The sequence below is a fragment of the Oncorhynchus gorbuscha genome, linkage group LG05 (genome assembly GCF_021184085.1).
Source record: "Oncorhynchus gorbuscha isolate QuinsamMale2020 ecotype Even-year linkage group LG05, OgorEven_v1.0, whole genome shotgun sequence".
NCBI lineage: Eukaryota > Metazoa > Chordata > Actinopteri > Salmoniformes > Salmonidae > Oncorhynchus > Oncorhynchus gorbuscha.
The window spans coordinates 38,499,634-38,526,817 of NC_060177.1; the positions used below are offsets into that span (position 1 = coordinate 38,499,634).

General features: G+C 44.8%; 1 protein-coding gene across 5 annotated transcripts in view; it reads right to left on the reverse strand.

The window, feature by feature from the left end:
* The window catches only part of LOC124035927 (serine/threonine-protein kinase BRSK2-like), a 183,735-nt gene that overhangs the window by 46,810 nt on the left and 109,741 nt on the right, over positions 1–27,184 (reverse strand). For all 5 annotated transcript variants that reach the window (XM_046349852.1, XM_046349853.1, XM_046349851.1 and 2 more), the window contains 3 exons: positions 11,590–11,675; positions 9,214–9,354; positions 8,762–8,878 (listed from right to left, as the gene is read on the reverse strand). In XM_046349852.1, coding sequence (XP_046205808.1) covers positions 8,762–8,878; positions 9,214–9,354; positions 11,590–11,675 — 344 coding nt within the window. The remainder of the gene's footprint in view (positions 1–8,761; positions 8,879–9,213; positions 9,355–11,589; positions 11,676–27,184) is intronic.

The window sequence follows — 27,184 nt, forward strand, 5'->3', positions numbered from 1 at the left end:
AAAAGAAAGTGGTGATCCTAACTGACCTAAGAAGGGGAAATTTTACTCTGATTAAATGTCAGGAATTTTGAAAAACTGAGTTTAAATGCATTTGTCTAAGGTGTATGTAAACTTCCGACTTCAACTGTACCACCTATTGTATCAGCTCTATTAGCACAGCGGGGACTGTGAAGAGACACACACACACAGGTACAGACACACGCATACGCACACATGTGCCAGCACACGCACTCTACACACATGTACATTGTAATATTGTTGTATGGTGGTATTATACATGTTCTATTGAAGATATGTAGTGGTGTAATAATGTTATATGATGCCTTTTGTTTTATGTGTAATGTAAGTGACTTAATGTGTTTGGACTCCATGAAGACCTAATAAATACAAATACAAATGCACTATGATAAGTTCAGAAGTTCACATAAGTTCATTGTTTAGTGAGCTACTGAACTAAATAGATTTTTGAACTTCCCAAATGCATCCCAGCCACTGTCTTGTGTTTTGATTATGTGCACACGCTGTGCTGAGCATACATTGTGTAAAAGATGAACCGACACTCTACTGAGTGTACTGAATTCTATGCAAGACCTATGCACCTTGTCATAATGTAATTGTCATGCGACTTAAATAACTGTGTTTTGAACAAACCCTGTGATTTGAACATACTTTACTGTATATTTGCGTTTTGCATTCTTAGTTAGTAGGAAGATCATTCATGAATAGGAATATTACCTCATCCTTAGAAGAGGTACGACAGCGGTGTGATTGTTACAGTATCAACACATGGCTGTGTGTTTAACACTGGATGTACACTCCCTCCTTGTCCTTCCCTTCCTCTCATCAATCTTACCATCTAACATTACATACTCCTGTATTTCTATTACGCGTGCAAGCAGTGTGTGTATTAAGTATCTGGTCCGTTTGTGTTCTGTGTACTGTGTTATTCATTAAATAAAGACACAGTTACTTTGACACACTGACAAGAGTGTTTCCGTGTGTCTGCCTTCTTCTCAACACAACACACACGCAAGGAGACACACACACATGTACATTCTGTAAACACGAGCTTTCTGATTGCCAGTCAAATTGAATTATGGTAATATATGCAAAACCAGTCAATTTGCCCTAGTCAAACAGAGCACTGTCAGAGCAAGCAAATCCAAAAATAATTATAAACCAACACTTTTTTTAACACTTTGTTTAGAGCAACTTGTCCTTAGTTGTCTCTAAACGATATTTAATGCTCAATGTTTTTTACATTAGGTACGTTAAATGAAGGATTCCTCAATTTGTCCATGTAAAGTACAGTCATTTTATCTGATAAAGATAATATTTCATAATATGTTTATGAACGTTGGTCTGAGGGCAAAGAAGAGAAGGATCTATCACTCTGTGAGAGTGATATTATATGTCTATGAAGCAAGGATAAAAGTTTAGATGTTTCCATTGTCATCATGCCACTTTTTAATCTTTATTCCTATATTCAGCTAATTACAAACTGTACCGGTAACTACCAAAACAATGGAAACACTTGAGAAAATGAGGGATACAAAGTATATAATAAATAATTAATAATAATTTAGTGGGTACTTATATTTGTCCTATCTTACACATGCTCAAGTGTTAATTAGAAATGTTTTTTTTTTGCATATCCCAACTCCCTCTGAGACACCCTCAGATGGTCGTCTTGAAAACCCAACACTCGGCAACACAGTGACGAGGGTCTGGTTTCAATGATGGACTATTTTCGCATAGAGGAACTGAAGCAGATAGAGTCGTGGCATAGGGCAGTGATATAGTTCCTCTATGCCAAAAGAGTCCATGATTGAAACGAGACGTTGCCTCGGGTCTGATTTTTAAAACTTTTCAGGAGAATGGGGTCATGGCCAGGGTCAGCTATTATCAGCAGCGACCCTGGAGCAAAAAAGGCTATGTGCCTTGCTCAAGGGCACATCGGCAGACTGTCGATGTGTCCACCCGGGAATCGAACAGGCACCATTTCGGTTAATGGCCCAACACTCTAACCGTTGGGCTACCTGCTACCCACAAAAGAATGCTAGGAGCTGAGATTGAACCCACGGTCTATGAGGCAGGAGCTCTCTGCTTAGACCACTGCGCCATCTGTCCATTGAAAGCAGGTGCTTTAGTAAAAGTAGGGCACGAGTAGATGAGCATGAAAACGATGTAAACCATATGCCATGGCTGTATTAGTCACTAGATCTCAACCCAATTGAACGCTTATGGGAGATTCTGGAGCGGCGCCTGAGACAGCATTTTCCACCACCATCTACAAAATATGAAATTATGGAATTTCTCGTGGAAGAATGGTGTCGCATCCCTCCAATAGAGTTCCTAGACACTTGTAGCAGGAATACCAAGGTGCAAGTTCTGAAGTTGAAGTTCTGGCTGGTGGTGGCCCAACGCCCCATTAAGACAATACTTTTGGCGTTTCCTGTATTTTGGCAGTTACCTGTGTATGTGCACTGAATTGAGAGTAAAGTTCCAACCCTTGCAACTACCCTTGCATTTGGACCCATGTGACCCTACAAAAAAACATGCATGAGTCACTGTGACAACAGGGCACAAGAAAAGAAAAAGGCATAATTATACAACCACAAATTGGGCCTTAAGGTCAGAGACGTGACATGGCCATCGCCTGAATTCAGTGTCTTCAAAAGGACACCTTGGAACACAAAGTCACACAGTGTCTGACATGCTTGTCAGATGCACAACTTTGCCTGAGAAAACAAAGCAGACATGTTTTTTTTTTAATTGTTTTTTGTCTGTTTATTTGTGTTGAGTCATGGCCTAGTTGTGTTTGTGCGTATGAAATGTTGACAAAAAGCTAAGCCCTCGGCAGAGTTCACCTGGTTTAGCATGTTAGCCTGTAATGCCAATTTCCTGCTCTTATCTCCTCTGTCACATTGTGCTGGGCCACACTGTCAGTCTTCCAGATGATGATGGACAGTGATTTAGCATTGCTACATTGCCTAATCTGTAAAGATGCAGGGTAGGCTATAATGGTCCTGGTTATCTGGGCTGAAGATCTTACTGACCATGCATGCACACACACACACACACACACACACACACACACACACACACACACACACACACACACACACACACACACACACACACACACACACACACACACACACACACACACACACACACACACACACACACACACACACACACACACACACACACACACACACACACACACACAGGTGCAAACAAACACAATGATGCTGTTATACACACACATGGCTTTAGGACTATGTAGGGATTGGACACGCACGCAAACACTAGTGGTGCGAGGGTCAAGTTGTAGGCTGCAGTCAGAAATGACAAAATGATTTTTTGACATGGGGTGCAGGATTTCTTTTGCCTGATTTAGATTTGTTTCTGACATTTTGGTAGGCTATTTGTTAGTTAACTCGTCTATAATTGTATACATGCAACTTCCCTTCTGCCATTATATGTTGCCCTAAAACACTAAAGAAACCCTTGCTCACCAGAATAAAGTCATAAGTCGATAGAATGAATGCTTAAATCTAGTTGACATCGGTAAATGTTCTCTGTTATCTCTGCTTCTTTCGCAGAGCAAAGACATTTAGGGACCGAGGAGACAATTTAATACCATTTTTTTAAGGAATGATTTTCTATGCAAAATGTCCAAATGACTGACATCAGTTGGACCAGTTGTAAAATAGATAGTTGTGAAATTGACCCAACATGTTTCTGATCAAATTTGAGTTCTGCATGGATGCATATTTTATGTGGTTGAAATACTATCAGCTTTTAGAATGCTGATAAAGACAGCCTATTGTTTATAGAGGTGCTATCTGACTGTGCATTGACATCCTCCCAATATGCAGAAAATAAAACTGCGTTGCTACAGATGCTGTTTTGATACCCGTGCCGGCCGCGACCAAGGACCCATGAGGCAGCGGTGGTCTTTTGGATTCTCTAAAAACAGAAATAAATAAAACTGTCTTTATTTACAAATTAGTATCTCTCACCCCTGTTCAAGAATGGCCTTTTTCTCACTCACTTTAGGTTATTTGAAAACAAAATAATCTCCAAAATATCATATTTTTTTTAAACAAAGCGATTATTGTCATCATTACTAATTAATTTGGTATTATATAAAAGCCTCTTCAGATATTCTCACAGATCAGATTTGCCCTAACGAAATGCCCTAAGGCATGGGTGTCAAACTCTGGCCCGTGGGCCAAATTTGGCCCGCGGGGTAATTATATTTGGCCCGCGAGACAATACCAAATTACTACTAGAGCTGGCCCGCCGGTATTATACAGCGCATTCACCACTAATACTACGAATCCCATAATGCTCTGCTGTTTTCACGCTTCAATCAGGACAGGACCCAGAAACGCTCTCTCCTCTGTGACAGTAGGCATAGCAACATAGACGCTACAACTGTCAGCAGCTAACCCTTCCCAAAAGTGGCGAAAAGAAAGGCAGAAAACAGGAGCTTTCTGGACAAGTGGGAGGCAGAATATCTGTTTACATATATAAAAGACAAACCTATTTGTCTTGTTTGTGGAGTCAACGTGGCTGTAAGTAAGGAGTACAACATTAGACGACACTATGAAACAAAACACCATGACAAATACAAGGACCTGGACATGACTCAAAGGAGCCAGAAAGTAGAGGAGATGAAAAGAAGTTTGGTTTCACAACAGAATATGTTTAAAAAAGCCACATCACAAAGCGAGGCTGCTGTAAAGGCTAGTTATATAGTGGCAGCAGAGATCGCAAAATCAGCCCGGCCCTTTAATGAGGGAGAGTTCATGAAAAAGTGCATGATGAAGGTTTGTGACCTTGTATGCCCAGAGAAAAAACAAGCATTTTCAAACGTGAGCCTGAGCAGGAACACAGTAGCTGATCGCACATGTGATCTTGCCACCAATCTGTATGACCAGCTGATGGAAAAGGGAAAAGATTTTGTTGCGTTCTCCCTCGCTGTGGATGAGAGCTGCGACGCACCTGATACTGCTCAGCTGTCAGTCTTCATCCGTGGAGTGGACTCAAATCTGTGTGTTACGGAGGAGCTATTAGGATTCAAAACAATGCATGGCACAACCACAGGAAAGGAAATCTTTGAGGAGGTTTCCAAATGTGTAACTGAAATAAAGCTGCCGTGGGATAAACTCGTTGGATTAACGACAGATGGTGCGCCAGCGATGTGCGGTAAAAAGAGTGGACTGGTGGGCATGGTTCGGGAGAAGATGCGGAAAGAGAACTGTGCAGGTGAGCTAACTGTTTACCACTGCATCATACATCAGGAAGCACTGTGTGCCAAAGCCCTAAAGATGGAACATGTTATGACCACAGTAACACAGGTAGTTAACTTTATATTTTATTAAATCACCGCCAGTTTAAATCTTTTCTGGAGGAGTGTGGTTCGGAATACGCAGACATGCCGTATCACACAGAGGTGAGATGGCTAAGCAGAGGAAAAGTACTGAACAGATGTTTCGAGCTGCGTGAGGAAATATGTCAATTCCTGGAAACCAAAGGGAAGGATACAGCAGAGCTAAGGGAGCAAAAGTTCCTGTGTGAGCTGGCCTTTCTCTGTGACATCTCGAGCCATCTCGATGCGCTGAACCTGCAGCTTCAGGGGCGGGGGCGCATCATCACAGACATGTACGCTGCAGTGGGGGCCTTCAAAACTAAACTGTGCCTGTGGGAGAATCAGATGCTGCAAGGAAACCCTTGCCATTTTCCCTGCTGCCAATCCATAAAAGCGCAGATCTCTACCGCCGTGTTCCCATGCGCACAGTTTGCTGAAAAACTCAGTGTTCTCGCCGCTGAGTTTAGCCGGCGATTTGCCGACTTCGATGCCCAGAAATGCAAGTTTGAACTGCTTAGTAATCCCTTCACAGTTGATGTGGAAAATGCACCAACCAACATCCAAATGGAGCTGATTGAACTCCAGTGCAACGACACGCTGAAGTCAAAGTATGATGCTGTGGGTGCCGCACAGTTTCCACGGTTCATCCCTGACACAATGCCTCAGCTCCGCACCCAAGCTGCTCAGATGCTCTCCATGTTCGGCAGCACTTATCTATGCGAGCAACTTTTCTCCTCGATGAAGATGACCAAAACAACTCACAGGAGACGTCTGACTGATGAACATCTTCGCTCGATACTGAGGATTTCTTTAGCTCAGAGCTTGAGCCCAGACATTGATGAACTAGCATCCAAGAAGAGATGCCAGGTATCTGGCTTGGGCACATCAGATTAGACCAGTGTGCAATAATTAACGTTTTCTTTATGCACTTTTTCTTGCTACAAGGTATGGGCTTGAATGGTTGATTGATTTATTATCATTTTATTTGTAAAATTATTAGCCAGTGGAAAAAGTTTATTTTGGTATTTAAATCAGAAGGCTGCAAATAGAAAAGAGGCATACAATTTTTATTTAAATTTTATTTATTTAATAAATGAATGCCATTGATGTGTTTTTTCATTTGAAATTTGATTTTGCATGTCTCCACTATTAAATTATATATTGTATGGTAATAAGCGATGCTTGTTTCATATTCAATGTTAAAGCAAAACTTGTTTGGGTCCATATTAAAAGGTTAATTTGTTCAATGTTGGCCCGTGACTTTGTTCAGGTTTTACAGTTTGGCCCGCTGGGTATTTGAGTTTGACACCCCTGCGCCTAAAGAATGTCCCTTAAATATTCATTTATAATCCTCCAATCCTCTAAATGTAATTAAGCAATAGGATTTGAAGCAATAGACTGCGTATGGTCAACTATTTCAGCACCGTTTCACACTGCTCTGAGACAAGCATGGGGACTGGTCTTGATAAATCAATGAGATTTTCATTTTCACTGAATCTCCATTTAGATATTGGTTAGACTACAATTAGGGTGTGGAAATGTTATGTTCTTAGTACTGTAACCTATTCCCGACCGTCACGTTGAACAGCGCCATATTTTCTGAGGGTTTTTCTTGGAATAGAACCACCATAATATTATTCAAATTAGTTAAGCTACATTTCTTAAAACCAATCCCATAAACTATGTTCTTACAAAAAAGGTTACACATTCTCTAGTACAGTCAATATTTAAGAATATCAAATGCTTCTCAAAGATGCCGTCTGGTGGTCAAACTACCACTAAATAGCATGAATGGCAACAGTGGCTGACAATTAAATAACGTGCCAAACATGCTGACCACACCGCTCGTGTAGCGTGCACGAGCACTGCACAATAAATGTATACCTACAGTACATGTTATTCAATCATAGCACCCACACTCCTCCCGCACACCAACAAGCATCTGCGTTGCCAGGCATTACAATAGAAGTCTGTTATATTTGTGATGCTGAACGCGGTGCAAGTCCTGCCTCTCTTATCTCCTCATTGGCTTATAGAAGCAGATTCCCACGTGCCATCTGCTCATTGGTTATACCCACGCTTGTGATTGAGAGATGAACTTCGGTCGGTCATGGTAAAACACCTTTTATTATGAAAGTTAGATGCCAATTGCTATATAAAATCCAAAGAAGACAAAGCCTGGAAGGAGGAGAGATGACTAGAAATGATTTGGTTGACCGTTTTATGCGTCGATTAATTGTCGGGGTAGAAGACCTTGTGCATTTCAGGTAAAATAACAACTCAGTGTTTATATCCCAGGACAAATTAGCTAGCAACAGCAAGCTAGTTAACTAGGACAAATTAGCTAGCAACTGCAAGCTAGCTAAATTTCCATAAATGTTTAATGCTTTTCGACCTGTCCTCAAATAAGTATAATTGGTTCAGAGTTTCTTTTGATATTTCAAACTGCGTGTCGTGATCGCGTTCGGCGTGGGGGACAAAATGAATTTGCTCACGCACGTGCCCGTTTTGGGTATGGTGATAGAATTCTGCAGCCCGCAAAGTGTGCTTTTAAAGGAAGAACCACTGTACAGTATTTCTCCACTCCTGTTCACAAGTCAAAATATTGCCTAAATTTGATGCAGCCTATCATTTTACTGCAAGAAATCCCTTATTCTGCAGGAGTTAATATCAAGGCTATGTGAGAGGTTACAGAGCTGTAGTCATGTCCAGATTTCAGTTTCCATTTAACTCATCTGGATAGCAGGCTACAGTTCCCTTGACGTGCCACAGGCCTATTTGAAGTCCCCGTTTTGTGACTGTCGAATTTGTGTAGTCTTAACAATCATCACACACTGATCTCATCCTCTTTTACCATTTCACCAAATCTTTCCCAAACATTACTTTTCTGCCACCTTCCTTCTCTTGTTTTTGCCCCCTTCCTTTGCCTAAAATAATGAAAGAAAAACCTCAATGTAGCCTATAGTTATAAATTGCACAAGGATGATACATAACGCAAGCGCACACACACGCACGCGCACGTGCACACACACACACACACACACACACACACACACACACACACACACACACACACACACACACACACACACACACACACACACACACACACACACACACACACACACACACACACACACACACACACACACACACACACACACACACACACACACACACACACACACACACACACACACACACACACACACACACACACACACACACGCACACACACAGACGCACACACACACACACACACACACACACACACACACACACACACACACACACACACACACACACACACACACACACACACACACACACACACACACACACACACACACACACACACACACACAGTTGGCTCACCCGCAGCTGGTCTCCAGCAGACTATCCCCGACCTGCAGAGACGCCATGCCAAAGTCTGCTATCCTGATGTTGTTCTTCTCATCTAACAACAGGTTTTCTGGCTTCAGATCTCTGTGACTGTGTAGAGGAGGAGGGAAGGAGGGAGGGAGTGAGAGGGAGAGAAGGAAAGGGTGAGGGAGAGGGAAAGTGAGAGAAAAACATAATTTACCCAAGTACCAAGCAGAGGTCAAAACAAGAAAACCTGACAGTCAGGAATGTTGTCCAGGAAATCTCTATAAAAATATACACATTATACTATCATTTCCTTTGATTAGACGCTAATGTTTCCGCTTTCCAATAGTCCAGTGTCAGGAGCAGGTCTTGGCAGGGATACTGGAAAAATCACTTTGTGATAACTGCTGATGTAAAAATGATGCATTTGATTGATTTTGATTGATTGATTAATGACTCACCATATGGAGTGACTGTGGCAGAAATCCAGAGCTGAGATGATCTGTCTGAAGAACTTCCTGGCCTCTTTGGGCGTTAACCTTCCCTTCTTGACCAGGTAGTCAAACAGCTCTCCGCCTGACACGTGCTCTAGCACCAGATACCTGGAGAGTGAGGGAACCACACACGTTAGATACACAGACTAGAGCTTTATATTATATATATTACAACATATCTCTATAGTAGGTGTCCAGGCACGACTCCAATACCGTCATTAAGTTTGCCGACGACACAACAACAGTAGGCCTGATCACTGACAACGATGAGACAGCCTATAGAGAGGAGGTCAGAGACCTGGCCGTGTGGTGCCAGGATAACAACCTCTCCTTCAATGTGATCAAGACAAAGGAGATGATTATGGACTAGAGGAAAAGGAGGACCCAGCATGCAGACGTGGAGAAGGTTGAGAGCTTCAAGTTCCTTGGTGTCCACATCACCAACAAACTATCATGGTCCAAACACGCCAAGACAGTCGTGAAGAGGGCACAACAAAGCCCATTCCCCCACAGGAGACTGAAAAGACTTGGCATTGGTCCTCAGATCCTCAAAAATTATTACAGTTGCACCATCGAGAGCATTCTAACTGGTTGCATCACTGCCTGGTATGGCAACTGCTCGGCCTCCGACCGCAGTTGCCATACCAGGCAGTGATGTAGATCGTATGGCCCAGGACACCTATTCTAGGCAGTGTCAGAGGAAGGCCCTAAAAATTGTCAAAGACTCCAGCCACCCTTGTCATAGACTGTTCTCTCTGCTACAGTACCGCATGACAAGCGATACCGGAGCAACAAGTCTAGGTCCAAAAGGCTTCTTACCAGCTCGACTAACCTGTGCCCCGCACATTGACTGCACCCGTACCCCTTGTATACAGCCTCGCTACTGTTATTTTACTGCTGCTCTTTAACTATTTATTTGTTATTTTTTACTTAACTCTTTTTTACTCAACACTTATTTTTCTTAAAACGGCATTGTTGGTTAAGGGCTTGTAAGTAAGCATTTCACTGTGTTCGGCGCATGTGACGAATACAATTTAATTTGATGTGTCTCTGGATAGGTATTACAAAATTAGTTTACAAGATCCAGGAATGCTTGTAGTGAAAGGCCAGAAACAGCTAGCCTCAAGCTGGCCGAAGCTGACTACACATTTACATTATATTGACATTTTAGTCATTTAATGGGGCACACCCAATCATTAATTCATGTTGATCCTGAAACCACTGCTTTTAGTGCACCCTCAAGTGTTAATATGTATTTCTAACATTTGGAGCATTGGTCTTTGATCCATAGAATATTAAGGGCTTGTAAGTAAGCATTTCACTGTGTTCGGCGCATGTGACGAATACAATTTAATTTGATGTGTCTCTGGATAGGTATTACAAAATTAGTTTACAAGATCCAGGAATGCTTGTAGTGAAAGGCCAGAAACAGCTAGCCTCAAGCTGGCCGAAGCTGACTACACATTTACATTATATTGACATTTTAGTCATTTAATGGGGCACACCCAATCATTAATTCATGTTGATCCTGAAACCACTGCTTTTAGTGCACCCTCAAGTGTTAATATGTATTTCTAACATTTGGAGCATTGGTCTTCGATCCATAGAATTTCCTCTCCTTTGTAGTTGTATCTTCAGCGGTTGCTACTGTGAGAGTATATGTGTTAACTCTTGTGGTACTTTCTGCGGTAGCTACTGTGCTAGATCTGTGAGAAAGCACTGAAGACACACTGTGGTATCCCTACTGTAGCAGGATACTCCACATTCCCACAACCCCCCTCTCTCCCACTCACAACACTTCCTGATTTATTAGCAGATTAAGGGACCTGTCAACGCTAGTTAAATTAGGAACACATTCACACATGATTTGTGAGTGGGAAAATGTATCCGAGGCAAACACTTTGCGTCCGTGTCGGCGATTCGTCTGTGTCATCGGAATATTAGGGAAACAAATTCCCACACCAGTCGTCGTTGGCGACTGTAACAATTATTGAATAGTGCATTAAGCAGAGCCATTGGAGCAGGGACACAGGAAAGATTAATACATAGGATAACATATGGATCTACATTAAACCCACAGGCTTCTGAATAGGCAGCTAAAACTGAGGGAGACTCAATGAAACATTACATGCCAGTGTTAGAATGGCCCTGGAAAATACATTTCTCAAGTGATTTTCAGCTTGTATTTCTTGTTTGCTCAAGTGATTTTCAGCCTGCCTTGCTTGTTTGCTAGCATGTTGCTATGCATTGGTGCTTCTCCAAATATGCAATTTAACAGTTTAAGGGAAGCACATTTGTTACAGCGCTTCAGTGAACCAAATAGTTTTTGGAAAGGACACTTACAAATATTTCTTGTTTTCGTAGACGTCGTGCAACTTTAAAACGTGAGGGTGCTCTATGAGCTTCAGAATGGCTATCTCTCGCTCCACCTGCAGAAAGAGAAGAAAAAGAGAGAAAATTAGGAGAAATTAATAATATTAGTGCGTGATTCAAAGTACTTATTGAATACTTTAATGGCCCTAAAAAAATGTTTTTAAACTGCATAGCTCCTGGATGGATGTAATGTAAGTACTGACTATCCATGAGATCTTTAACATTGGAGCCCACTCAACAAAAACCATTTGGTGCTAGGGCCTGAACAATGAAGAGGAGAACGTGCAGACACAAAGAGAGAGCATAGAGGAATGGAAAGGGAGAGTACATAGGAGAAAAATAAAGACTGAGACAGCAAGACGTGGTGGGAATAAGAGACTGAGTGGCAGTGCCAGAGCCCATGTCTAGCCTGGCAGCTTGGGTCTATGCCAGGGCCTGCGGGAACAGCGATATGGCTACCACTTGTTAAGGTCCTGCTCCTGCCACAACGCAACCACAAACCAGCAAATTTAACTCATTAGTCACACACTGGTATCTGATATTACTCTATCGTAATACACCACGACACAGCAGATACGTGGGGACATTTCAACTACCTGTTTTCACACTCTGGAAAAGGTAGAAAGGTACAGAACCTCCACCTGATAATGTGGTAACATTTTCCAATGGACCTTGGGCTAAACTTGAGGTAGGTTTATGGATGTGATAGAAAGGTACAGTACATATGTTCCTTGCATAGAACATTGGGTTATTTTGGCCACACACCATGTGACTCACAAATACTGTGTGGTCTGTACAGCTACTACAGACATTTGTGTCACGTTCTTTCACAAACAGTACTCCTACATAATCACAGAAAAAGAAAAAGAAACATAATGACGAGACACATTAGTGACCAATAATAAAAATGCATTTTTTTTGGCCTCCAAACATCCAGACAAAACAGCTACTGTTTGTGTACCATTTGTGCCATGAACAATTAGCCCGTACTGACATCATCATGAATGTCGTGTGGCAGCCTCCATTTTGTGTGATACTGTCAAAGTCAATAAAGCGTCATGATTCAAACCAATGTTACAACTCCTACTTTGAGATATCACATTAGAGGGGTAATGGCAGCTCAATGGGTAGTACACTTTATGCTTATAAACATAGATCGACATTTGCTAACCATTCAATTACCTAAACGGTACATGAGTTAGATGAATATGTTAATATGTTGCAGTAGCTGCAGTATGACCAAATCTACCTACAAGATGCCAAGTGCAAACCTCAGGAGGATAGACATACACATGCACACAGACACACATACAGCACACCCCCCCCGTGCCCCCTCCCCACCAACAGCACCTCCAGTCAAGAAAGCCCTCCAGTCCTCTGGTCCTTCTGTAGCTCAGTTGGTAGAGCATGGCGCTTGTAACGCCAGGGTAGTGGGTTCAATTCCCAGGACCACCCATACGTAGAATGTATGCACACATGACTGTAAGTCGCTTTGGATAAAAGCGTCTGTTAAATGGCATATATTATTATTATTATATTAAAGCTGAGCTGGATTTACAGAATGCTAGCAGTATAAATGCCAGCTCAGTGAAAACATGAGGGGTGAAGCTGGACAGCTGGCCATGGTTTCTCTCAATAAATCTCACTCTAATTGCTTTATTAAAGGGTCTGTCTTGTTAGCCAAAGACACAGGTACCATAAACTGTAAATACAGAAAATAAACACAATGTATTCACAATTATCTACACAGGTTAGCATTTACAGTACAGTAGAGATTGCATCTACATGTATATAATATTTAGCTGGGTTTGGCAAAGAACTTGTCATGCAGGTGAACGAGGACCCAAACGCGACTTAACAGAAACAGAGTTTATTAATGTTCAAAACGGAATAACAGAAATCCTCTAGATTGTAGAGGGGAAAACAACTGGAGAAGCGGCCACAGACTGCAGGTCGCTTCGGGTAGGCGCAGGCCGTAGTCGACTGAGACACCTGCTCACACGCAGCGTCTGATGAAGGCACAAAACACGACAGGACAGGGTGATACACAATCACGGCAAAAACACGACAGGACAGGGCGAAACGCAATCACAGCATGGTGAATACAATACAAGGAACTGACGGCACAGGAACGGAACACAAAGGAATAAATAGGGACTCTAATCAGGGGAAAGGATCGGGAACAGGTGTGGGAAGACTAAATGATGATTAGGGGAATAGGAACAGCTGGGAGCAGGAACGGAACGATAGAGAGAAGAGAGAGCGAGAGAGTGAGAGAGGGAGGGGGAGAGAGGGCTAGAAGGAGGAAAGAACCAAATAAGACCAGCAGAGGGAAACGAATAGAATGGGAAGCACAGGGACAAGACAAGATAATAAATGACAAACATGACAGTACCCCCCACTCACCGAGCGCCTCCTGGCGCTCTCGAGGAGGAACACTGGCGGCAACGGAGGAAATCATAGATCAAACGGTCCAGCACGTCCCGAGAAAGAACCCAACTCCTCTCCTCAGGACCGTAACGAAAAACGATAAAAAGGGAAACTAGGGTACTACTCTAAGAAAAAAATGAGAACTAGGGACAGACTGAGACACAGCAAGGGCAGGGACAAGAACAGGAGAGATGCGATGGCAGGGAACAGACTGAGACCCAGCAAGACCAGGAGCAGAAGCAGAAAAAAATTACCAGACTTCTTCTGCGCGCAGTCTGAACACGCAGCCACGAAACGGCGCGTGTCACGCTCCTGAGTCGGCCACCAAAAGCGCTGGCGAATAGACGCAAGAGTGCCTCGAACACCGGGATGACCAGCTAACTTGGCAGAGTGAGCCCACTGAAGAACAGCCAGACGAGTGGAAACAGGAACGAAAAGGAGGTTACTAGGACAGCGCGCGGCGACGCAGTGTGCGTGAGTGCTTGCTTAACCTGTCTTTCAATTCCCCAGACTGTCAACCCGACAACACGCCCATAAGGAAGAATCCCCTCGGGATCAGTAGAAGCCACAGAAGAACTAAACAGACGGGATAAGGCATCAGGCTTGGTGTTCTTGCTACCCGGACGGTAAGAAATCACAAACTCGAAACGAGCGAAAAACAACGCCCAACGAGCTTGACGGGCATTAAGTCGTTTGGCAGAACGGATGTACTCAAGGTTCTTATGGTCTGTCCAAACGACAAAAGGAACGGTCGCCCCCTCCAACCACTGTCGCCATTCGCCTAGGGCTAAGCGGATGGCGAGCAGTTCACGGTTACCCACATCATAGTTGCGCTCAGATGGCGACAGGCGATGAGAAAATAAGCGCACGGATGAACCTTATCGTCAGACTGGAAGCGCTGGGATAGAATGGCTCCCACGCCTACCTCTGAAGCGTCAACCTCGACAATGAATTGTCTAGTGACGTCAGGAGTAACGAGGATAGGAGCGGACGTAAAACGTTCTTTTAGAAGATCAAAAGCTCCCTGGGCGGAACCGACCACTTAAAACACGTCTTGACAGAAGTAAGAGCTGTGAGAGGGGCAGCAACTTGACCGAAATTACGAATGAAACGCCGATAGAAATTAGCGAAACCTAAAAAGCGCTGCAACTCGACACGTGACCTTGGAACGGGCCAATCACTGACAGCTTGGACCTTAGCGGAATCCATCTGAATGCCTTCAGCGGAAATAACGGAACCGAGAAAAGTAACGGAGGAGACATGAAAAGAGCACTTCTCAGCCTTTACGTAGAGACAATTCTCTAAAAGGCGCTGTAGAACACGTCGAACGTGCTGAACATGAATCTCGAGTGACGGAGAAAAAAATCAGGATATCGTCAAGATAGACAAAAACAAAAATGTTCAGCATGTCTCTCAGAACATCATTAACTAATGCCTGAAAAACAGCTGGCGCATTGGCGAGACCGAACGGCAGAACCCGGTACTCAAAATGCCCTAACGGAGTGTTAAACGCCGTTTTCCACTCGTCCCCCTCTCTGATGCGCACGAGATGGTAAGCGTTACGAAGGTCCAACTTAGTAAAGCACCTGGCTCCCTGCAGAATCTCGAAGGCTGATGACATAAGGGGAAGCGGATAACGATTCTTAACCGTTATGTCATTCAGCCCTCGATAATCCACGCAGGGGCGCAGAGTACCGTCCTTCTTCTTAACAAAAAGAACCCCGCCCGGCCGGAGAAGAAGAAGGCACTATGGTACCGGCGTCAAGAGACACAGACAAATAATCCTCGAGAGCCTTACGTTCGGGAGCCGACAGAGAGTATAGTCTACCTCGAGGAGGCGTGGTCCCTGGAAGGAGATCAATACTACAATCATACGACCGGTGAGGAGGAAGGGAGTTGGCTCGGGACCGACTGAAGACCGTGCGCAGATCATGATATTCCTCCGGCACTCCTGTCAAATCGCCAGGTTCCTCCTGAGAAGTAGGGAGAGAAGAAACGGGAGGGATGGCAGACATTAAACACTTCACATGACAAGAAACGTTCCAGGATAGGATAGAATTACTAGACCAATTAATAGAAGGATTATGACATACTAGCCAGGGATGACCCAAAACAACAGGTGTAAACGGTGAACGGAAAATCAAAAAAGAAATAGTCTCACTGTGGTTACCAGATACTGTGAGAGTTAAAGGTAGTGTCTCAAATTTGATACTGGGAAGATGACTACCATCTAAGGCAAACATGGGCGTAGGCTTGTCTAACGGTCTGAAAGGAATGTTATGTTTCCGAACCCATGCTTCGTCCATGAAACAACCCTCAGCCCCAGAGTCAATCAAGGCACTGCATGTAGCACCCGAACCGGTCCAGCGTAGATGGACCGACATAGTAGTACAAGATCTAGATGAAGGGACCTGAGTAGTAGCGCTCACCAGTAGCCCTCCGCTTACTGATGGGCTCTGGCCTCTTACTGGACATGAATTAACAAAATGTCCAGCAACTCCGCAATAGAGGCACAGGCGGTTGGTGATCCTCCGTTCCCTCTCCTTAGTCGAGATGCGAATCCCTCCCAGCTGCATGGGCTCAGTCTCAAAGCCAGAGGAGGGAGATGGTTGCGATGCGGAGCAGGGAAACACCGTTGATGCGAGCTCTCTTCCACGAGCCCGGTGACGAAGATCTACCCGTCGTTCTATGCGGATGGCGAGAGCAATCAAAGAGTCCACATCTGAAGGAACCTCCCGGGAGAGAATCTCATCCTTAACCACTGCGTGGAGTCCCTCCAGAAAACGAGCGAGCAGCGCCGGCTCGTTCCACTCACTAGAGGCAGCAAGAGTGCGAAACTCAATGGAATAATCCGTTATGGACCGTTCACCTTGGCATAAGGAAGCCAGGGCCCTAGAAGCCTCCCCACCAAAAACTGAACGGTCAAAAACCCGAATCATCTCCTCTTTAAAGTTCTGGAATCTGTTAGAGCAATCAGCCCTTGCCTCCCAGATAGCTGTGCCCCATTCTCGAGCCCGGCCAGTAAGGAGTGAAATGACGTAAGCAACCCGAGCTCTCTCTCTAGAGTATGTGTGGGGTTGGAGAGAGAACACAATCTCACACTGCGTGAGAAAGGAGCGGCACTCAGTGGGCTGCCCGGAGTAGCAAGGTGGGTTATTAACCCTGGGTTCTGGAGGCTCGGCAGGCCAGGAAGTAACAGGTGGCACGAGACGTAGACTCTGGAACTGTCCAGAGAGGTCGGAAACCTGAGCGGCCAGGTTCTCCACGGCATGGCGAGCAGCAGACAATTCCTGCTCGTGTCTGCCGAGCATGGCTCCTTGGATCTTGACGGCAGTGTAAACAGCGTCTGAAGTCGCTGGGTCCATTCCTTGGTCAGTTCCTTCTGTCATGCAGGTGAACGAGGACCCAAACGCGACTTAACAGAAACAGAGTTTATTAATGTTCAAAACGGAATAACAGAAATCCTCTAGATTGTAGAGGGGAAAACAACTGGAGAAGCGGCCACAGACTGCAGGTCGCTTCGGGTAGGCGCAGGCCGTAGTCGACTGAGACACCTGCTCACACGCAGCGTCTGATGAAGGCACAAACACGACAGGACAGGGTGATACACAATCACGGCAAAAACACGACAGGACAGGGCGAAACGCAATCACAGCATGGTGAATACAATACAAGGAACTGACGGCACAGGAACGGAACACAAAGGAATAAATAGGGACTCTAATCAGGGGAAAGGATCGGGAACAGGTGTGGGAAGACTAAATGATGATTAGGGGAATAGGAACAGCTGGGAGCAGGAACGGAACGATAGAGAGAAGAGAGAGCGAGAGAGTGAGAGAGGGAGGGGGAGAGAGGGCTAGAAGGAGGGAAAGAACCAAATAAGACCAGCAGAGGGAAACGAATAGAATGGGAAGCACAGGGACAAGACAAGATAATAAATGACAAACATGACAGAACTGGTATTTCATTTTCATATTGCAAAACTGGTGCCGTCCAACCCCTCTTCAAATGTCAATAAAGAACACCTAAAGTCATCAGTATTGAATTCAATAAGCGTTACTAACGTCATTAATCAGTAACCAGTGGAGTGGTATCAGTGGGAATACCTGCTCCAGCTAATCAAACTAACCCTGTGTTAATTCTGTACTGAATGTCCTATTGACTGGACTTCTCATTGGCTGATCATTAGTGCTGTTCCTGCACTATTAGGCTATGATGTTGGAACACACAAAGGTTATCTGATACGTTAGTGAAGCAGAGGTGGTTCAGTGAACTACACAATTGTGTGATTATTAACCTTGTCTGAGCTCTGGAGACTTGTGTTAGTTGCCAGAGTAGGGATTTAACTCAATGGTTCTAAGAAAAGCCTTCATGTTTGGAGGCACAGGGTTCAACACCCAGTAGGTCATACTAGCCTGGCATCAGAATGTATGAGAGTTGCTTGAGAGTTTGTGGAACATCTGGATGCACAGAGAGGACTAAACATTGCTGACTGTTGCACCATGACCCATGGCATCTTGACCCAGTGAGACAATTAGCCAATTAGCTATCATGAAATCATGGTGTGCATGCATGATTCTAAAGTTGGGTTCTATGCAGATTTGGTGGCACACATACACACACGGTAATACGTTGTCATGACTACACGTGATGATCACAATGGGTCAGATCAGCTTGGCAATGGCTGACAATCACCAGACCCTCTCCCACCAGGGAACGGCGGGAGTTTTGAGACCTCACACCCGGTCGTAAATTAAGCAGGAGAGAACTCTCTCTTGGGTCTTCAGTATCAACCAAAATAATAACTTTGTCTCCAGAATACTTTTGCCAACAAAACTCTAATGTCCAAAAGTGGATAATGGAACAATAATTCTTACATGGGGAATGTGGGAAATGGTCAGTAGGTAGATGTAGAAAACTAATGTCATATTGTGTGTCTTTTTGTGATGTTATTAAAAACTGTATGAACCAAATACTGTAACTTAGGAAGGAAACCTCCTTTGACTGTCAAGTTTTCATCCACTCTGATGTGAAATTAATATGAATAATGATGACAGTATTTCTGTTAAGATATGAATGTCTTTTGGTTGTCTAATGAGATAATGGTTTTTGATGTCCTTTGCACATTAAGTAGCCATGCCCTGAGTGAGGTCAGAGAGCTTGTCAGCGTGATCGAATTGTCCTTTCTGACCAGAGTGCTTATATGGACTGGCTAAGAATGAACTTATCAGACCAGAAAGACGTGAGACCATGGTCAACACATTGAAATGGTTACAACTTAACCTCAACATGAGGTGAAGAAGATAAACTCACCAGACTAGACCAAGTCACCACCAGTCTGCAGCTGCGTGTGTAAAGTGGTTTGGAACATTGACTATCTATCTGAGGAAGAGGAGAAGAAAACTCCCCTCTCAGACAATCAATGGTATGGCTAAGTAGCTGTTCTTAGGAAACAGCCCATTGGAGACCAGACAACTAAGAAGAAGGACATCTGGCCTCCCGGGGGGCTCAGTGGTCTAAGGCACTGCATCGCAGTGCTAGTTGTGCCACCAGAGATTCTGGGATCGAGCCTAGGCTCTGTCGCAGCCGGCCGTGACTGGAAGGTCCATGGGGCGACACACAATTGGTCCAGCGTCGTCCGGGTCAGGGAGGGTTTGGCGGCAGGGATATCCTTGTCTCATTGTGCACTAGCGACTCCTGTGGCGGTCCGGGCACAGTGCACGCTGACCAGGTCGCCAATTGTACAGTGTTTCCTCTGACACATTGGTGCGGCTGGCTTCCGGGTTGGATGTGCATTGTGTCAAGAAGCAGTTTGGCTTGTGTTTCGGAGGACGCATGGCCCTCGACCTTCGCCTCTTGAGTCCGTACGGGAGCTGCAGCGACGAGACAAGACTTTAACTACTACCGATTGGTTACCACGAAATTGGGTAAAAAAAAGGACATTGTGACCTCTGGTTGACAATTAGAGCATGTACAAGTAGCCCACAGGAAAGGCTAACCGAAACAACTTTCCGAGAGGGCTTGGTTCCGACCGAGATAAACGACGAACGAACGGCTTTCAACACGTAAATACATTAATTATTTTCTTAGTCCAAATGAGTGGCGGTTCGTGGGCAAGGTATATGATTAATGTGAGGACAGTCCTAAAATCTATCCATGATAAATGTCCCTTTTCCTCTATCAGTCTATTTTCCCACCCCCTTCTCCATCTCTGTGTAATAAGCCATCATATCTTGTCAGTCTACTAGGGACCTTTGTCGTTATTATTTAGTTAGCTAGTAAATAATGAAACCAATTTGTGTAGTATTGAATAATACTCAAAGCTGGGGTTCTTGCGGAACCAAGAAGGTTATGACTGTTCAGAATGATCATTGATGTGAGGTAATGATTAATTAGTGACTGTTATTGATATATAACTTATAACTTGTAATAGCCCATGGGTCCTAACTGTCTTAGGTCAGCTGTGAGCTGCTGCAAGGTGATGTGTCCCAATGTAGTCCTTAAGTGCTATTTCTCTTAAGTACCCAATTGTCCTGAAATCCTCATGTGAGTGTGCCATTGTCCTCCCCATGTTGTATGTTTATCTTGCTCTGATATCTTGCAGCAGATCTATCCTGTACTCTGTTTTCATACAGAGTACATAACTTTACCCACATACCAACAAAGGGGCACTGACACACCCACAGGGAAAGGGGGAAAGGGTAGAGGGGTGAAAGATAGACAAGACGAGACGAGAGGCGAGGGAAGAGGGTTAGGAAGTAGGAAAGTGAGGCACAGGGGACAGAAGCAACCACAAAAACGAAATTATATTCCCATCAAAGCCCCCAATCTTCAAAGGTTCAGTCACTGGGATCGGGGCTGGAGCCTTGGAGCATAGGGAAATAAATAATGAAACCCTTTAAGCTTTGGGCCAGTGGCTGGCCCCACCAAGCCCTCTGCCGTGCCATCTTCCCCCTTTTTGCCTTCCTTCTCTCTGCCTTCTCTCACAGACAGGGAATGAAGGAAGGAGGAAGGGAGAGAGATTCCGAGAGAGAGTGATAGACAGAGGGAAGGAGAGAGAGGGACTGAGTGATAGTTTCTTGTTTACAGCAGCACTCAAAATGAAAATGTTTCCTTTTCAATTTTCTCCTATCCCTTTCTATGTCTGTCTCTCTCTAACTTTTCTCTTATTCTCTTCTTTCTATCTTTCACACTCTCTGGCTCTCTCTCAGAAGTGCTATGCTATCAAGGCCTTAACAACAGGTATGCTAATGCCTAGGTGCTAGTAACGTTTATCTGTTTACAACCGGAATGCTAACGCTAGGTGCTAGCGAAATTGCTATGTTTACGGCAGGGATTTGAATGATCGGTGCAAGCATCAGTGACGATGGTAGTGTACACCAGAAGCCACATAAGCTCCCACTTTCACACACTCTCTCATGTCCTGTGGGAATCAACATTTAGAACGCATTTCCATACCATGAAGAAGTTCACCAAAAATGATGCAGCCATAAATGCATAGAAAATATGTATTAGACACACATCTATGAATATGCATGCCACACCAGTATGCACGCAGCACGTGTGCACACACACACACACACACACACACACACACACACACACACACACACACACACACACACACACACACACACACACACACACACACACACACACACACACACACACACACACACACACACACACACACACCAACTCACACCCACTCACAGACATAAAATACAATTGACACTGTACAGTAAGTGTATGTGCATGTCCGTGTGCCTGTGCCCACACCTGTGTGGAACATCAACATCTTTCACTCCCTCCTCTCTATATTTTCCTCCTCTGTCTCTGCTGCTAAAGCCACTTTCTACCACTCTAAATTCCAAGCATCTGCCTCTAACCCTAGGAAGCTCTTTGCCACCTTCTCCTCCCTCCTGAATCCTCCTCCCCCTCCCCCCCCTCCTCCCTCTCTGCAGATGACTTCGTCAACCATTTTGAAAAGAAGGTCGACGACATCCGATCCTCGTTTGCTAAGTCAAACGACACCGCTGGTTCTGCTCACAGTGCCCTACCCTGTGCTCTGACCTCTTTCTCCCCTCTCTCTCCAGATGAAATCTCGCGTCTTGTGACGGCCGGCCGCCCAACAACCTGCCCGCTTGACCCTATCCCCTCCTCTCTTCTCCAGACCATTTCCGGAGACCTTCTCCCTTACCTCACCTCGCTCATCAACTTATCCCTGACCGCTGGCTACGTCCCTTCCGTCTTCAAGAGAGCGAGAGTTGCACCCCTTCTGAAAAAACCTACACTCGATCCCTCCGATGTCAACAACTACAGACCAGTATCCCTTCTTTCTTTTCTCTCCAAAACTCTTGAACGTGCCGTCCTTGGTCAGCTCTCCCGCTATCTCTCTCAGAATGACCTTCTTGATCCAAATCAGTCAGGTTTCAAGACTAGTCATTCAACTGAGACTGCTCTTCTCTGTATCACGGAGGCGCTCCGCACCGCTAAAGCTAACTCTCTCTCCTCTGCTCTCATCCTTCTAGACCTATCGGCTGCCTTCGATACTGTGAACCATCAGATCCTCCTCTCCACCCTCTCCGAGTTGGGCATCTCCGGCGTGGCCCACGCTTGGATTGCATCCTACCTGACAGGTCGCTCCTACCAGGTGGCGTGGCGAGAATCTGTCTCCTCACCATGCGCTCTCACCACTGGTGTCCCCAGGGCTCTGTTCTAGGCCCTCTCCTATTCTCGCTATACACCAAGTCACTTGGCTCTGTCATAACCTCACATGGTCTCTCCTATCATTGCTATGCAGACGACACACAATTAATCTTCTCCTTTCCCCCTTCTGATGACCAGGTGGCGAATCGCATCTCTGCATGTCTGGCAGACATATCAGTGTGGATGACGGATCACCACCTCAAGCTGAACTTCGGCAAGACGGAGCTGCTCTTCCTCCCGGGGAAGGACTGCCCGTTCCATGATCTCGCCATCACGGTTGACAACTCCATTGTGTCCTCCTTCCAGAGCGCTAAGAACCTTGGCGTGATCCTGGACAACACCCTGTCGTTCTCAACTAACATCAAGGCGGTGGCCCGTTCCTGTAGGTTCATGCTCTACAACATCCGCAGAGTACGACCCTGCCTCACACAGGAAGCGGCGCAGGTCCTAATCCAGGCACTTGTCATCTCCCGTCTGGATTACTGCAACTCGCTGTTGGCTGGGCTCCTGCCTGTGCCATTAAACCCCTACAACTCATCCAGAACGCCGCAGCCCGTCTAGTGTTCAACCTTCCCAAGTTCTCTCACGTCACCCCGCTCCTCCGCTCTCTCCACTGGCTTCCAGTTGAAGCTCGCATCCGCTACAAGACCATGGTGCTTGCCTACGGAGTTGTGAGGGGAACGGCACCTCAGTACCTCCAGGCTCTGATCAGGCCCTACACCCAAATAAGGGCACTGCGTTCATCCACCTCTGGCCTGCTCGCCTCCCTACCACTGAGGAAGTACAGTTCCCGCTCAGCCCAGTCAAAACTGTTCGCTGCTCTGACTCCCCAATGGTGGAACAAACTCCCTCACGACGCCAGGACAGCGGAGTCAATCACCACCTTCCGGAGACACCTGAAACCCCACCTCTTTAAGGAATACCTAGGATAGGATAAAGTAATCCTTCTCACCCCCCTCCCCCCTTAAAATATGTAGATGCACTATTGTAAAGTGGCTGTTCCACTGGATGTCATAAGGTGAATGCACCAATTTGTAAGTCGCTCTGGATAAGAGCGTCTGCTAAATGACTTAAATGTAAATGTAATGTAATGACATCCAAACCTCTGTGTATGTTCTAACCCCACAGCTTGTGTCACTGATGAAGTGAAGCATCATTATACATTTGTCCAGGGGGGCACGGTTTTTGAAAAAGTTCAAACGGAATTTTAACCCACAAGTCGTAGCTCGCGGTTTAAGCCCTTCCTCTATCCCAATCCACAATGCCCTAACGAGTGTATACTAGATGGTAACAAGCACTCGCATTGCACCTAGTGGATGATATTGATATTTCATGTAAAGACATCTCCTGAAGTCCTGGGGACCTGGAAAAAAGTCTAACACCGCAGTGGATCTGGTGTGACCTGGCTACAGTATAGTACTTCTATATTCATAGAGCAGAGTAGGAACTTCTACTATGGAGTGAGATTAGATTATTGTAAATGTATAGAACAGTTATGTTGTATAATTTGCAATGATTATGAGTCTAATCTCACTCGATATTCTTAGTCTAAATGCCAGGGATGACATCATTATCTCAGAAGGGTGCTGGTGATGATGTTAGGTGGTGAACTCTGTCTCTGCAACATCTCATCTCCTCCGGTCTCTAAATGTCAAGTCTCTGGTGCTCAGACTGTCTTCAGCTGTTACACACACACACTCAATCTAGGATCTCGCACACACACACACACACACACACACACACACACACACACACACACACACACACACACACACACACACACACACACACACACACACACACACACACACACACACACACACACACACACACACACACACACACACACACACACACACACACACACACACACACACACACACAGCTGACTAATAAATAAATAAACTAATAATGATCAGTACAATGAGAGATTATTCTTGGTCAGGGCTGCCAGATTGAATGATTCCAGTAAACAGGACTGATTATCCAGACCATTTCCCGAGGGAAACCCACCCTGCCAAACCCCCCACTTTTCCCACAGACAGACTCAAGGTCAACTGACTTACTACTACCAATGACAGACAAATCATCCAAATTGCAGCTGTAATGGCTAGATTAACGTGGCTATCATTAGAGAAGGGCGGTTCCCAGATCATAAATGAAAATTCCAAAATCGATTTAGGGGTTAAAACGTGAGATAATTATAAATATAATTCATAAATCCAGCACAGTGGGTTTGAAATTGCTAATAAACAAACACGTGAACTGTAATTGTCCAAATTATATGCGGGGTTGGTATGGTTCTGAACACTCCTGTCAAGTCAATTATGGAAAACAAGAGGAATGCGGATCCGGAGATAAGCGCATGAAAGCCGGAATGGTGTAGTGAAGGGGAGAGAAGCATGGAGATGCATCCTATTCCTTTGCTGTCATATCAAATAAGCCCTCGTCCCTTCCCCCATCATCCACCCTGCCATCTCCTTGGATCAGTGACACACTCACCCATGTACAAGGTAAACAACCCCCGCCCACCCCCTACCCTATCATAGAGATGGAGACAGACAACGCAATTTATTACGCTCAATTATTCCACATATGGTGTGTTAATGTGCAGTAATAAAGTGTTGAGGAGTGGGGCGATGGGGGAAGAGACGGTCACACAACAGACCTTAGAGAAATTAGGTGAGACAACTTGTCAGGTCCACAGCTGCTCCTGTAGGCTCCTGAGAGAATGTGTGTGTGTGTCATACATAATGGTGTCTTTGAATAAAACCAGCCGTGGTATATTTCATACACCATGGTGCGTGTACAGTATAGTGTAACATCTGATGAAAATGATCATGTATTTTCACTGTTCAGTACCAAGACTAACTCCCACAAGAAGATTTATTGTGCAGTAAGAAGCTTCTACCATTCATATCCGATCAAATCAAATGTTATTGATCACATACACATATTTAGCAGATGTAACAAAATGCTTGTGTTCCTAGTTCCAACAGTGCAGTAGAATCTAACAATTTATACCAATACACACAAATCTAAAGGTAAAATAATGGAATTAAGAAATATATAACTATTAGGACGAGCTTCACCGGGGTCTACGGGTGGCTCTGCTATTCCTGTCATTTGTGTGTGGGGGGGGGTAAGTTAGAGGAGCCCCTGGAGGGGCTAGGTTTGGGCTGAGGGCTCCGGCTCAAAATGGAAAACAGCCATCAACCACTATTATGGGAAGCTCCGTGGTTAGATTGGTGGAAGTCCGAAATACCCGTACACTTTGTTTTGCTGGAGCTAGGGTATTGGATTCATCAGAAGTCATGCCCACCATCAAGAAACAGATTCCTGCTCTGAAAACAGTTGTGTTGCATATTGGGTCTAATGATATTATGCGTGTGAGTTTTGTCAAGCTAAGAGACCATTTCTTACAGCTCTTGGAGAATGCTCAGAAATGAGCAGAACATATAATTGTCTCGGGCCCAATTCCATTTGTGTTAGCCATCTCTAGTCTCTTCAGCAGTGGTTAATGCATGTCCTTCGTCGACAATTTTGACTCCTGGAATAGGCCTGGCTACTTTGTGGAAGACAGAATTCACCTAGGTGAAAATGGCTCCTGGCTATTATATCATCGAACATTGGAAAGGTTCTTGGTCAACTAAATTGATGTGAGGACAATATTAGCATTACATGTAAGTCAGTTTTTACCATCTCCTCTTTGGTCATTGTGAGAGTTCCACATGTCGCATCTGAAAGTGGTGACATGTCTAATGGTGCTAACCGGAGAAATGTAATTGCTATTCCCTTCGCGCCTGCTCCCACTCTCCCTCAATGGAGCGCGAAGGCGCCAGGCTCCCCAGCATTACGCACACCTGCCACCATCAGTACGCACACCTGCCTTTCCCCGTCACGCACATCAGCATATTATTAAACCTCACCTGGACTCAATCACCTGTTTATTACCTCCCCTATATTTGTCAGTTCCCCATCTCTGTTCCTCCGCTGCTGCATTAATTGTCATTCGACCTTGTGTACCCGTGTACTGACGCTGCTCCTGTCTTGTTCTGTCTATTTCTAATTAAATGTCAACTCCCCGTACCTGCTTCTCGGCTCCAGCGTTGGTCCTTACAATTCCTACTTTGTTTTCTTTTCCTACTAGGTATATTCCAATCTTTGAGTCTACTGTTGTGCTGAAATCGCAAAAGTAATCTGACTTGTATTGAAACTCTGTGCGATTTTAAATGCAGAAAATGTTTGACATTTTTACATCTGTACATTCGTAGTTTATTACCTAAAATAGATCATGTCAAGATCTGGGCCTCTAAGGCAGACCGTGATACATATTCTTTGAATCTAAAACCTGGTTAACTGATAAAACCCTGGACTCAGAGGTTGCTATGGATGGTTACAATGTGTTGCTGATAGGAAAGTCAAC